The 14,509-nt window shown below is 36.9% G+C and overlaps 1 protein-coding gene across 2 annotated transcripts in view; it reads right to left on the bottom strand.

Moving 5' to 3' along the window:
* Positions 1–2,871: 2,871 nt before the first annotated feature.
* The window catches only part of Mageb18 (MAGE family member B18), a 525,138-nt gene continuing 513,500 nt past the window's right edge, over positions 2,872–14,509 (bottom strand). The window contains exons 1-3 of one of the 2 annotated variants that reach the window (XM_048449745.3): positions 5,098–5,206; positions 3,654–4,727; positions 2,872–3,532 (exon numbers count right to left, since the gene is read on the bottom strand). In XM_048449745.3, the coding sequence (XP_048305702.1) occupies positions 3,690–4,670 (981 nt within the window). In that variant the 5' untranslated portion in view covers positions 4,671–4,727; positions 5,098–5,206 and the 3' untranslated portion in view covers positions 2,872–3,532; positions 3,654–3,689. Of the gene's footprint in view, positions 3,533–3,653; positions 4,728–5,097; positions 5,207–14,509 lie in introns of those variants that run through there. The other variant, XM_085684422.2, reaches the window with a different exon arrangement.

Raw genomic sequence — 14,509 nt, 5'->3', positions numbered from 1 at the left:
GATGAGCAATGCATGTTCTTGATACTTAATACCAATACCCATTTGTGTGTTTTATATAAAATAGTATGATAGTCACATGTTCTATTGACATCCTCCTTATCCCAATTATTATACTGCATTGCTTATGGAATTAAGACAAAAAAATTCTGTACTTGTTTACTGCCAATGTATTTTTCTGAATATCATTATCTGTGTTTAGTTTTATGCATGTATGTGAAACCCACTCACAAAGAAGATTCAATCATCGATCACTGTATCTTGAAGTTACAAAAGGCCTTTCCTCCAATGAATTTTTGCCAACTGTTTTTAGCTACATGTCCACTTGAACACGTTTCTTGCATCCTTTCCTATCTTTTCGCCTCCTTATTCTTTAGGTTTTAAAAGCCATTTCATTTTCCTCCTCATACTTTTATTGTTACTTAACTAGAAAACTCTAAGCATAGAGGCTGTGTATCTTGTATCTTAGTTTCCCCACTTCTTTTCTTAAAATATTTACTATATAATTTTTTATTTAAAAGTTTTTTTTTTCATTTTACATAACCAACCACAGTTCCACATCCCTCCCTCCTCCTGTTCTGCCCATCTCCCCTCAAACCCTATCCACTCCTCAGAAAGGGTAAGGCATTCTATGGGAAGTCAACAAGGTCTGACATACCAAGCTGAGGCAAGACCAAACCCATCCCTGCTGTATCTAGGCTGAGCAAGGCATTGCCCCAAAGGGAATGGGCTCCGAAAATCAAGTTCAAGCTTTAGGGATAAGTTCTGATATCACTGTTAGTGGCACCACAGACTGCCCAGGGCCCAGTTCAGTCCCATGGAGGCTCCTTAGCTGTCAGTCCAGAATCAGTGAGTGCCCACAAGCTTGTATCAGCTGTCTCTGTGGGTTTTCCCATCATGATCTTGACCCCCTGCCCTTGCTCATGTAATCACCCCTCCCTCTCTTCCACTGGACTCCAGAAGCTTATACCAGTGCTTGACTATGGATCTTTACAGCTGCTTTCATTAGTTACTGGATGTAGGTTCTATGATAACAATTAGGGTAGTCACTAATCTGATTACAGAGGAAGGCCAGTTCAGGCACCCTCTCCACTATTTCTTAGATTCTTAGCTGGGGTCATTCTTGTGGATTCCTGTGAGATTTCCTAGCACCAGATTTCTCCCTAACCCCATAATGATTCCCTCTATCAAGATCTCACTTTCCTTGCTCTCCCTCTGTAGGCGGTGACTGCTTGTTCGTTCCTAGATGCCCAGATCTGAAATAATCACACAGAGACTATATTAATTACAACACTGCTTGGCCTATTAGCTCAGTTTTCTTATTAACTAACTCTTAAATCTTGAATTAACCCATTTCTATTATTTTGTATTTGACCACGAGGCTCACTGTTTACTTGCAAGGTTCCAGGGCATCTGTCTCCCTCAGTGGCTACATGGCATCTCTCTAACTCCACATACTTTTCTCCTGTATCTCTGCTTGGAATTCTGGACTTGCTCTATTCTGCCCTAACAGAGGCCCAAAGCAGCACCTTTATTAAATGGTAACAAAACACTTTCATAGCATACAGAGGGGAATTCCATATCATTTCTCTCTATCACTTTCCCAACTCGACCATTCTCTTCCCTCATGTTCTCTTCCTTCCTCCTGTTCACCACTCTGTACTCTCCCCCTTCCAATTTACTCAGGAAATCCTGGTGTGGGACAATTCTGTATTCTGTCAATTATGTTTTAAATAAATGCTGATTGGCCAGTAGCCAGGCAGGAAGTATAGGTAGAACAACCAGACAGGAAATAGATGTGGGGCAATGAAAACAGGAGAATTCTGGGAAGGCGGAAGCCCATTACTCCCCAGTCCTGTCCAGACACCAAAGAAGCAGGATGTGACCTGCCCCACTGAAAAAGGTACCGAGCCATGTGGCTAACATAGATAAAAATAATGGGTTAATATAAGTTATGAGTTAATATGAAACCTGAGCTAATGGGCCAAGCAGTATTTTATTAAATACAGTTTCTGTGTGATTATTTCAGCCAGGTAGCTGGGCGACAAGCAGGCCCTCATATTACAAGTTCCTATCTATTTCCTTTTCCCAGGGGTATCTACTCCATGCATGTTTCTCCTTATTATCTAGCCTCTCAGGGGTTGTGGATTATAATCTGGTTAGGCTTTTCTTGGAGAGATGGCTCAGCCATTAAAGGATAGATAGGCTTACAACCAAATCCTTTAGTATTTAAAACCAGTTTTAAATTTAAATATATTTTGATCATATGATTCCAAGTCCTTCCAGTTCTTCTCTTTCTTCTGATTCACCCAACTTTAAGTTGTTTCTCAAAACAAAAACAAAACCCCAATACAAAAACAATTCTCCAAAATACCCAAAAAACAAAATAAAACCCCACCAAAAAGAAACACAACAAAATTAAAACATCAAAGTAACCAAATACACAACACACACACACACACACACACACACACACACACACCAAAAGAAAGAAACAAACAAAAAAACAGTGGAACCACGTTGTATATTGTTCAACTACTCCTGAATGTGAAGACTGTGCTAGAGTGATTGATATACCCAGTGTTACTCTATTAAAGAAAACTGATTTTCCCTCTCTCAGTATGCATAAGTCCTAAATTTCTAACAGAATGACATTCAAAGATTAGATGCTAGCTTGGCAGTGCTGGCACACTCCTTTAATTCCAGTACTTTGGAGGCAGAGGCAGGGGGATCTCAGTGAGTTAGAGGCCAGCCTAGTCTACAGAGCAAGTTCCAGGACAGCCAGGACTGTTACAAAGGGAAACCCTGTCTCAAATCCCCACAAATAGCAAATGCAAATTAACTTTGGATAATGAATAAACTGGTAAACATGAATTACAGTTTAAAATGCTTTATTAACACCTATATTCTTAGTAAGATAAACAAATCAAAGTATATGCATTTTATTTTTATACAACAAAGTGAAATAAGGAAAATGAAAAGCTAAGTATTTATCCTCTCTTATTTTTTTCCATTTTTGATTATTGTTATTTAACTTGACAGTGACTATATTTTGATCCAGATTTTAGTCACTGAGCCAATAAAACACTAAGATTGAATAGACTGGTAAATTCAAACGGATGTAGACTTCTTCCTTTCTTCCCATACTTCTTTTTCAAAACAAAAAATAAGTCCAATTAATGCTACGCATATGGGCATAGGTGTGAGTTCATCCACTAGAGCATTAAGAACTCAGCAGTGGTCACACCCCTAAATAAAAGTGCCTCTCCCCCCCCACGACAGTTTTAAACTTTTAAAGGGCAATAAATGTATAAGTAAATTCATTAATAATTCTATAAAAGGTATTAAAGTCTATTAAAAAACATCTGAAATAAAACACAAAACAACAGAATGCAATAACGTAACAAATATAGCAGAGAAAAGCGATGATGATATTCAATGTGCTCCTTCTATGCTGCCCATCTACAACTTAAAATGGTCACTGTAGTTAATTTCCACACAGGACATCCTCAGACTTCAACCTTTAAAATATAACCTAGAATCAAAAGAGGAAAAAAGGTAAAACTGGAAGTTACAAATATACAACAGAGAAAGAAATATAGGTCCTTTTTCCCCTCAACCCATATTAGCCCTCCACTATTAGGTAGCTGCCATACCTTTTTAAACAAATAGTGAGGAAACAGCCTTAGCTATTACTTAGCATGGAAGGAGCTGCTGCTGGTCATGGCTTTCGAATGTGAAGTGGACATAGCAGCAGTGCGAGCCCTTGCTGCAGACCTGGCTTGAGCTCTTTCTTCTTCATCTTGCACAGCTTTTTCATACAAGGATCGAAAGGCTTCTGGTGTAGTATCATGAATCTTGGCCCAAAACTCCAGGATTTTCATCTTGCTGATTTCAGCCTGGGCTCTGGAACCCCAAGAGAATTCGAAGGATGGAGGATCGCTGTTGGGCACTTTTCGGTACTCCAGGTACTTCAGCCTGACCAAATCTTCAGTGATAACTTTCTTAGGCTCTCCATAGATGAAGTGTTTCTTGTGAGCATATACACCCATCATATTCAGCACTTCCCAAACCTCCTTTTCAGAGGCACAGTTATCTTTCTTGAAGATCACACCCAGAACCATCATTAATAGGCCAGTATTAGGCATTTTTTCTTCCTTTACTCCATCATAGGTATGTTCTAGTTTGTTGAAAAGGGCATAGCTGTGCCTGATAGGATCAACTTCCTTCAGATCAACACCAAAGGCCAGTTCCATGTGCTCTGCGGCTCTCTTTAAGATCTCAGTGAAGTGATTTTTTGATGTTTTAATAACACACTTCAGCATATCTGCCCTTGTAATAACCTCCTTCTTTTGATACTTCTCCATCAGGAACTGCACCAGTAAGACTACTTTGTGGTTTATCGGATCTTTATTCCAGGCCTCGATGTCATCAGAGTCATCTGAACTTTTCTCATCTTGGCTTTGGGAACCTGTATCTTCATATGTGTGTGAAAAGGTACAGTGTGTCCCCTGCAGCTTGTTGGGAAGTGTAGGCATACCAGCAGCAGGACTAGCCTGATCTGGACCCTCAGAGGAAGGATCGGGAGAGGCCGATTCCTCCACTGTATTTTGGGCACGGGCCTGACGGCGCTTCTCACGGGCACGGAGCTTGCTCTTCTGGCCACGAGGCATGATGACTGTAGTGGGGAACACAGATAGTACTGCAAACAGGCTAGGGAAGAGATCACCCTGGAAAACAGAGGATGAGATAATTTGTACAGTCTCTGTTGGTAGATCCGACTATTACTATTACTCCGTGAAAGGCCACCTCACCTGGTTCCCTTAAACTGACTTAGTAACCGAAAAGGGAAAGGGACCTTGTTATCTTAGTTCAAACTCACAATATGAACTTTCCTTCTGACTAGTACTGCTTCTCCCTTTTCTAACGGCTGCCTCCATCTATTCATATTGAACCCCTGACTGTCAAGCGGAAACGGGGCATGACGACGGCAGTAGTCAAAGACATCCACATTAAATATTAGGGGTAGGGTAGGGTAATTTGGAAATGGATTGCTTTGGGAAGGTCTCTGGATTGTGGGGAGAATATTCCAGAAGATACCTTGAGAAACAGAAGCTCCTTCGAACGGTTCCTCACAGGACGCTCAAGGAAGCTTCCGGAAGGCTTCACTGGCGTCGAAGAACACCAGAAAATAACGGCAGTTGAAGAAAAGCGGATACAGCGTTATCCATTTCCGTTCACGCCCACCGTCTTTTAAAAGCAACTACGCAGGCGCAGAAGGAAGGGGGTCCTGTCAATCATGCCTAGTCTTTTAAAAGCAACTACAAAAGTGCAGACAGAAGGCGGGGCCTCTGTCAATCACACCTAGTCTTTTAAAAGCAACTATGCAAGCGCAGGGGGAAGTAGGGGTTCTGGAGGCTGGTGGTTCCCAGAAATCTAGTAGTCTTTTCTTTGACTTTTTACTGTGACTTGGATTTTTCAGTCTCACAAGCAGAATCCATCTGAACTTCATTTTATTGAGAGTCCTGACTATGAAATTAGAAGCCTAAATTTAGTAGCCATTCCTGATAGTTTCACAACGGACAACAGAAGTGGGGTTTTGTGGGGCATCTCATGTGGATGACAATCCGAGTGTTAATCAGTTCTCATTTGATATCTTTCCCTGAACTGTTTGTTGTAAGTGCTGAGCTGTTCCCAATCCACTGACTGTAGGACGTTACCACCAGATAAGACATTAAATATACAATTTAAGTGTGATTAGTATCTGAACAATAATATGCTATTCAAATAGTCATATCTTTTGACATGAATTGGGATGTCCTATGCCTAGTCTGTCAGTAAATTTTCACACTGGCTTTAATAAAGATTTTGTGTGTTTTTGTTAATTCTCTACTTACTAATACGTTAGATTTTTTAAAAAATTAAAGCTAATATAGGAAACATAAATATTATGTATATTTATAAAGTATGAGGTAAGGGTTTAACACATGTATATATTAATAAATTAAGACAAATATATTTATTTCTGTAAACATTACTTGTAGTAAAAAATATTTTCATTGTAACTTATTAAATTACAGTGTAGTTTTGGTTGATAGTCACCATATTGTGCATTAGAACAGCATAAACTTTTATTTTAGTAGCCACTGATTGGCTTGTGTTTCTCTCTCTCTCTCTCTCTCTCTTTCTCTCTCTCTCTCTCTCTCTCTGATTCTCCCTATTTTTTGCCAGACATCATTCTACTTCCAAGTTCTATATGTCAGCTTTTATAAAAATGAATGAGCCTGCCTAAATGTATTCAGCATATTAAATGGAAATCAATGGGATTTACAGATTGCTCATTCGTTTTTCTAATATAAAAGCTTAAAATATAAGAGCAATAAGTTAACATTTATATGACAGTATTTTCACAAGTAGAGCAATGATAATATAAAACAATGAAGAGCACTACATGTTATGTTTAACATGGATGAGGACATCTGGTCTTTAGTGATAACTCAGTTTTATCACACTTCTGAACCTGACAAAACCTGTATGGGCCTCAGTATCGGTTATATTAGTTTATTATATAATACTTATTTTTGTCACCGCTTGTATTAATCAACTTTGTCACTGTGATAAAATAGACAAAATAAACAAGTTAAATGAGAAAATGTTTATTTTGGCTCAAATTTTCTGAAGTTTTAGTCCATTGACATCTGGTTCTATTGTTTCTCTGTCTGTGATGACATGTAAACATAGAAACTGAAAGATATGGCAAGCAAGTTCTGCTCATCTCATGGTAGACAGGAAGAATACAGAGAGGGAAATGGTCTAGGAAGAATACAGAGAGGGAAATGGTCTAGGATCATTAAAGGAGTGTTCCTTATTCAAACAATAAAAGTGATGCTTATTAAAACCAAAGAAGAAACTTACATTTTATATGTAACACATAAGTTATATTTAAAAAAATCAAGAACAATAATACTAAATTTGTTGAGAGGGAATAAACTGATAAAGACAACAATCTGTAAATACCACTAGTAATATGATACGTTGTAACTAGTGGTAAAATTTTGCTTGGTTAAGCAAGGGAAAACTGTAGGGAATTAAAGGGAAAAATAGAAAATTACCAAAGAGACAAAGTTAATTATTACATCAATTAGATGCTTTTGCATATTTACCTAAAAAGTGTTATTAAAAATTCTTAAGAATAGTATAATTGCCTCTTACTCACAAAGATAACAGTTCATGGGCTAGGGATGTAGCTCAGTAGTACAATATTTGCCTATCACATAAAAAGCCATGGATTCAATTTTTAGTACAGAGTAAAAGGGAAAAAAGAGGACAGACTGAGTAAGGATAAAAGTTTAATAATTCATTTACAAATATTGTTTGTGTATTATTGTGTTGAGAAGAGTTAAAATCTGATCAACTAAAATGTTTGAATTTGCTGTTTACTTTTATTTTCACTTTTAATGAGATATTTAAACCTTGACCTCTCAGGATGTATTGGCTACATAGAGGGCAGGTTAAATTAACAATTGCCATATGTTTATTTAAGTCCTAAGAAAGAAAAGTTTAATCAGACTAATTTCTCAGACTGGTTTATGAGAAGTGGGAAATATTTCTTTTTTTATGTCTAAGCAGCTTTAGTTTCATATACTGCACTCAGCATTGGTCAAAGTGTCATTACATATCATTTTAAAAATTAATCATTTGCTAAAAATTAGTCCAAATTATTAAATCAATATTAAAGTCAATAACAAAATTGCTATAACCATAAACTTGAAAAAACTCACAGTAAATATGAATGTAGCTTATTGCTTTTAGAAATTCCATGGCTTTTATCTGATGGAAGTTAATTATGTTTTTATTCAAGTAATATATGATTTTCAAAATCAGATTAGTAATATAGGATTCTCAAAATCAGACTTATGTATTTCCAGAGCAAAGGTATGATCTTAGTCTATGTACTTTTAGCTAAAAAATTCAACCTCATACAGTGGTGGCTCATGCCTTTAATTCCAGCATTCAGAAGGCAGAGGAGGGAGGATCTCTGTGAGTTCAATTCCAGCCTGGTCTACAAAGCAAGCTCCAGGACAGCCAGAGCTGTTTTACAGAGAAATTTTGTCTCAGAAAACCAAAACACAAAAAAACAAAGGTATACAAAACTTCAACCTCATAAAATTTCTTGCCATTATATTCTGGTATACATAATACATAATGCATTTTTCAATCCAAGCTTATTGTTTGGCAATATAATTTGACCATATAAAAGGCGAGGGACTAAATATAATAATGTAAGTAAAAATTTGGCAGCTTCTGCCTCGTGAGGCTTATTAATTTTTATCAAGGAAAGAAAAGATACCTATAAATCCAGTAGAAAAATGTTTATATACAGAGTAAAAATAATGGTACATGGATATTTCTTGGAAATGCATTGAATTTTTAGATTATTCTTTGAAGTATTTTGAAAACTCAGTTCATTCAATTCATAAGTATGGGATGACTTATTCAGTTAATTTCCTATGGTGTTTTAAAGTTTACATTTTAGAGACAATTGTTACGTTTGTTTAAAGAATATTAGTCATACGATTTCCTCTAGGAAACATGACCTATCTGGTCTCACATTTTTGGCTTCTTAATACTGTTAGATATGGGTTTTATCTCATGGAGTTGGCCTTACATACAATAGAAAGTGGTTAGTTACTCCCATAACATTTGTGCCACTATTGCACCAATAGGTTTTTCTTGCCAGCAAGTTACTATTGTAGATCACAAGATTCACAGCTAGGTGAATTTGGAGTTACCTTTTCTCCTCTGATAGCTTGTATAGTGTCTTTCAGCACCATAAACACTAGTTGGTAGGGGTGAATCTTTTAGCTGAGTACCACATCAATTTCTCAATATTTAATGATGTAAGTTCATGGTATCTTCAGCAATGGGATTTTACTGTTAGGTTGTGGAGGGTTACCAATAACATTAACAATAGTTTGTACTCTTAGGGGAGGGGAGCAACAACTCAGAAAAAAATATATAACCCATTTCCTAGTCCTAAGAGTTTATTTGGTAGTATTTGATGTTTAGTTGGGTCATTGTCCCCTCTATTGTATGATAATTTCATTTAAATTTCATTTCCAAATGTATAAATTTTATAAAGTTTTTAAAATAGTAGGTTTTCATATGGCTTTTCAAAAGGTCTTTAGTATCAGTTATCCCACTTAACTCTTTTATTCTCATTTTCCATTTGTCATCTTTTTTTTCTTTTTTAATTGAGTTTATTGAGCTCTAGATTTTGCTCTGCTTCCCTCCCTTCCTCTCCCCTATTCTTCAACCCTTTCCCATGGTCCCCATGTTCCCAATTTACTCAGGAGATCTATTAATAACATTTTTTCTACTTTTCCTTTTTTGAAAGGACTGCTCCTTTCCCTCAGTAATCTGACAACTGTAGATATTCTGAATGAATCACACAATATAAGTCTTAAAAGCTAGTAACAATCAACAAATAAAAAATTATGGTACCACCACCCTAAGACTCATAATAATGGGGGACACAGATCTTGAACTTGCAATCTTCTGTAACCAGGCAAGGCTTCCAGTGGAGGGATTTGAACACCAATCCAGCCACAAAACCTTGAACATATAATTTGTTCTGCCTTCAAGATGTGCTGGGATGAAAGTGGCACAAAACTTGTAGGACCCCAATGGCTGGTTCAGCTTGAGGTCCATGTCATGAGAAGGAGGCCCTGACACTGAGTAGAAGGAAATCCAGGAACCAGAAACTAAACAGTCTAGAGACCTAGGACTAAAACAAACATGACTGACAAAAAATGTCAAATGAAATGATTCATTATGATATTCTGCTATATTAGTAGACAGCAGCCTAGCATAATTATCATTAGAGAGTTTTCATCTAGCAACTGATGGAAACAGATTCAGAACTCCACAGTCAAACATTAGGTGGAGCTTGAGAATGCTGTGGAAAAGGGAAAGGAAGGATTGTAGCAGCCAGAGGGGTCAAGAACACTACAAGAAAACACACAGAATCAACTAATGTGGGCTCATAGGGGCTCAAAAGACTGAATTGATAACCAGGGAACTTGCATGGGTCTGACCTAAAGCACTCTGCATATACGTTACAGTTGTGCAGCTTGGTGTTCTTGGGGGAGTCCTAACAGTGGGAGTGTGGACTGTCTCTGACTCTTTTTCTTGGCTTTTGGGACCCTTTTCCTCCTACCGAATTACCTTGTCTAGACTTAATATGAGAGGAGGTTCCTAGCCTTGTTGTAACTTTATATGCCATGTTTAGTTAATATCCATGTGAGGTCTGGTCTTTTGTGAAGGGAAATGGAGGAGGACTAGATTTGGGGAAGAGGGGAAGTCGGGAGGGGGGGACTGGGAAAAGAGGGGAAACTGTGGTTGGGATGTAATATATGAGAAAAGAATAAATTTGAAAAATATTTTAAAATGAAAAGTCATGAAAAGGTTGTCCTTCTGGGTCTGAGTTTCTTCACTCATGGTGATGTGTATAGCTCAACTCTCATCACAGAAGTTTCTTCAGTAACACAGAGACCAAAAACTGAAAAACATGCAGAGAGTAGGAGACTTTGCAGCACTCAGCCTTAAATGGGAAATTTTTATTACACTACTCTCTTCAGGGATCAGGGTATCTATGTGCAATAGGAGGAGAATGATTGAAAGAGTTAGATGTGTGAAGTGACTCCAAAGAAACAGCTATTGCCAGACAGAAAAGGGTTTGTTTATGTACATATGAAATTATGAAGACTATGACATCATGTACAACACCTGTACTCTTTTCATTGTTTCTTCTGGTTAGCTTGATTTTGTTCTTCTCATTATTATTTGTCTTTTCAAAGAACTAACTCTCGGTTTCCTTGATATGTTGTCTTTTCTTTTTATTCCATTTCATTGATTTCTGCCCCAACTTTAATTACTTCATCTACTGTTTTGTTTTTTTTTTACATTTGGCTTCTTTTTTTGTGTTCCAAGCCTCAAAGGAACATTGTTACTTGAAATCTCTAAAATTTTAATATAAGCACTTGGAGCTGTCAGTTGCCCTCTTATTGCTGCTTTCATTTTATCCTATATCCTATTGATTTTAGTATGCTGTGTTTTTATTTCCATTTTCTTCGGTCTTCTTAAAAATTCTTTTTGAGTTTTTTGTCTTTGCTTTATAATTCTTCCAGCATTTTCTCTTTCTTCCCTCTCCCTCCCTTCCCTCTTCTCTTTTCTTCTTTCCCCCGTGTGTATATGTGTGTGTGTGTGCTGCACACATGTTTTTATGTGTGATACATGCATATGCCTGTATGTCTGCAAGTATACTTGACTGTGCATGTGCAAGTGAAGTCAGGCTATAAGATTTGTATAACTCTTTCATTTAAGAGTTTCCCAACATGGCACAAAGTTTGTTGAAGTTCTTTGAAATCTTCCAGGAAAACATTACAGTTTTCTTCTTGTCATTAAACTCCTTTTGTGAATAGACTACATGCTTTATGTCTATTCATTCCCATCAAAATAATAATAGTAGTGCCTAGAAGGGTTTAGTGTAGGTTATGATTTTACAGATGATTATTATTAAAATATTATCATTATACTTATTTATTTTATGTGTGTGGGTGCAAATGCAGTATAGCAAGGGTGTGTGGGAGTTAAGAGTACAATGTGAAGAATTTGGTTCATTTTTTTCACTAAGTGAGTCCTGGGGATAGAATTCAGGTCATCAGTCTTGGCAGAAAATACTTGGTGGCTCACATGTTTCTAATTCTTATGACTACCCAAAATATTTCATTCCTTAAGATATCAGAAAATTGATCTGAGTTGTACAGTAGCATAATTTTGAAACTAAATATATGTATTTACTGACTCAGTTATGGAAATACTATATGTAAATATAAGTTCTCAGAACTGTAATGAACATGAATCCCTACAAAATATTTATTCATATTTTACCTTGTTTTTAATAATTGTTTTTTTAAGTGTAAGTGTCCTACATTATTCAAATAATGGCTAAAGAGCCCTTCCTGGATTTCAACTATAAGCAATCAAAGAAGATTGTTTTTTAAAAAGGTTTATCTCACTGCTCCCTTTGAAGTATATCTTTTAATTTTCCCTCTGATTCTTTTTGTCTTACTAGTGATTCATAAGCCAAGAGGTAAATCGATAACTCTTCAAGGAATACTGAGTTTATGGGAAAATCTGGGCTCAGAAAAATAATTTGTTCATTCAAGCAAGAGTGTTCTTTTCCGCCAACACCAAATTTTCAAGAAAGATTCTACGTTAAAATGATACCTAACAGAAAACACTTCATAACTTACTTCCTATGTACAATAAATCTATTGTAATCCTCTTTATGATGAAACCTGGGAGTTTGAAAAAGTCCCTGGCTCCTCATATGAGCACTATAGTACTAGTAAAGTGTTATATATCTACTCAGAGCCTCACAGGAGAGCACACAGGGAAAATGGGAATTCAGAAATGAAGTTTTACCTCAAGAAACTCTATACTACTTTAAGTATGTTATCAAAAACTTGGGATAGTAACAATGCCTTGGTTCTCTGCTAAAAAAAATCCCAAAATTTTGGTGCCAGAAAGACTCAGAAAATTTACCATGGAATAAAGTACTTTATATACATACATACATACATACATATGTGTATATATTGCATATTTGTATGTATACTGTATGTGTGCATCATAATAGTTGTACTATTTTGTGTAGTAAAAATGTTAATACAAAAAGATTTTTACAATATAAACATTGTCTAATAGCTGTTCTCTTTACCAAGTTACTTATATTCTTTTGCAAGTTTATTTCAGTGGTACAATAGGAAGGTTGTCAATAATAAGAAACAATATCATACTTGGTGCGGGAGAATTGTCTGCATTCTTTCAATAATGTTTTAAATAAATGCTGATTGGCCAGGCAGGAGGTGTAGGTGGGAAAACCAGACAGGAAGTGGAAATGATGCAAGGAGAGCAGGAGAATCTGGGGAGGAGGAAGTTGATTCCTCCCACTCCTGCCCAGATCACCGAAGCAGCAGGATGTGATCTGCCCAGCTGAAAAAGGTACTGAGCCACATGGCTAACATAGATCAGAAAAATGGGTTAATCGAGATGTGAGAGTTAGCCAGTAAGAGGCTAGACCTAATGGGCGAATCAGCTTTATAACTTATAGAGATCTCAGTGTGATTTTTCTCTGGGACTAAACAGCTAGGGGTACCAGGCAGGACAGAAAAACACAAACAAACAGGCCCCACTCATGTTACATAATGGCACCCACGTGGATAACTGCATTCACAGATAGCCTGAGAAAGCTTGGGAAAGACTAGAGTAAAGCATTTCAGTTTTCAGCTGAAGCAGAAAAAAGCTGCGCTGTTTTAAAATGCCGTCCGGCCAGGGAAAAACTCTTTCCCTGCTTGACTCTTTCAAGCAGGCCGTCCTGACTATGGAAACATTGTTGCAGCTTGCTTCCTGACAAGGACCTTGAAATGCCATAGGAGCTTTTGAGTGTTGTCTTCTTCATATTCCTTAGCAAATTAAAGACCCATGTGGTCAGAAAAAGAGAGATATACAGTAAAGAGAGATTCAAAGAGTAAAAAAAACCTCTAAATGGTTTACAGTGTGTTAAAAAATGTTTAAAGCCTTAAAATAAAAAAGAAAGAAAGAGAATAGTTGGGTGTGGTGGTACACACCTTTAATCCCAGCACTGGGGAGGCAGAGACAGAGGGATCTCTGGGAGTTCAAGGATAGCCTGGTCTACAGAGGGAATTCCAGGACAAAGATATACAGAGAACCTGTCTTAAAAAGCCAAAAGTTAAAAGTAAAAATAAACGAAATAGAGGTTAAAATAAAGCCACGTAAAGATGAAAAATATACAGAGAATCTTGATACTGTATGCTATTATGCTCTCTTTAAATTGTTTGAATGCTGAGGAAGGAGCAACAGCTACTAAAAAATATTTGCTTATAAATGCTGCAGAATTAATCCAAGATATGTATTTTGAAAATACCTTGATTTCAAAATTGAAGTCAAAAGGTATATTATTTTGGAGAAGAGATTTTTCTTTTGTTTCCACAGAAAACAAGAGGCTCTGAATTTATTCAGAGTTAAGAAAAATTAGGTTTGATCAAGAAAGGCCACCTGAAAAACATCCGGTTTTAACAGATGGCCCAGATGTCTAAGTTCTAAAAATCCAGAACAGATTCAAGACTGCTGCCTAAGATGATCAAGACTCACAGGATACTTCAGTCAGGACTTGATCATAACTCTAAATTTTCTTTAGGTCCCCATAAGATTATCAGCGCACCCAATCAGCCGGAAGTAGCCTGGAATACTATGCCCACATTCCCAAAAATGGACTATGGATATTTTCCTTTGTTTTTCTTTTTTAAAAAAGAGGGGAAAGTGGTGCGGGAGAATTGTCTGCATTCTGTCAATCATGTTTTAAATAAACGCTGATTGGCCAGGCAGATGGTGTAGGTGGGAAAACCAGACAGGAAGTGGAAATGAT

This window comes from Myodes glareolus, chromosome X, assembly GCF_982192425.1.
Source record: "Myodes glareolus chromosome X, mMyoGla1.1, whole genome shotgun sequence".
Lineage (NCBI taxonomy): Eukaryota > Metazoa > Chordata > Mammalia > Rodentia > Cricetidae > Myodes > Myodes glareolus.
The sequence above is the reverse complement of the archived record's forward strand: the minus strand, read 5'-3'. Positions and strand labels throughout refer to the sequence as shown.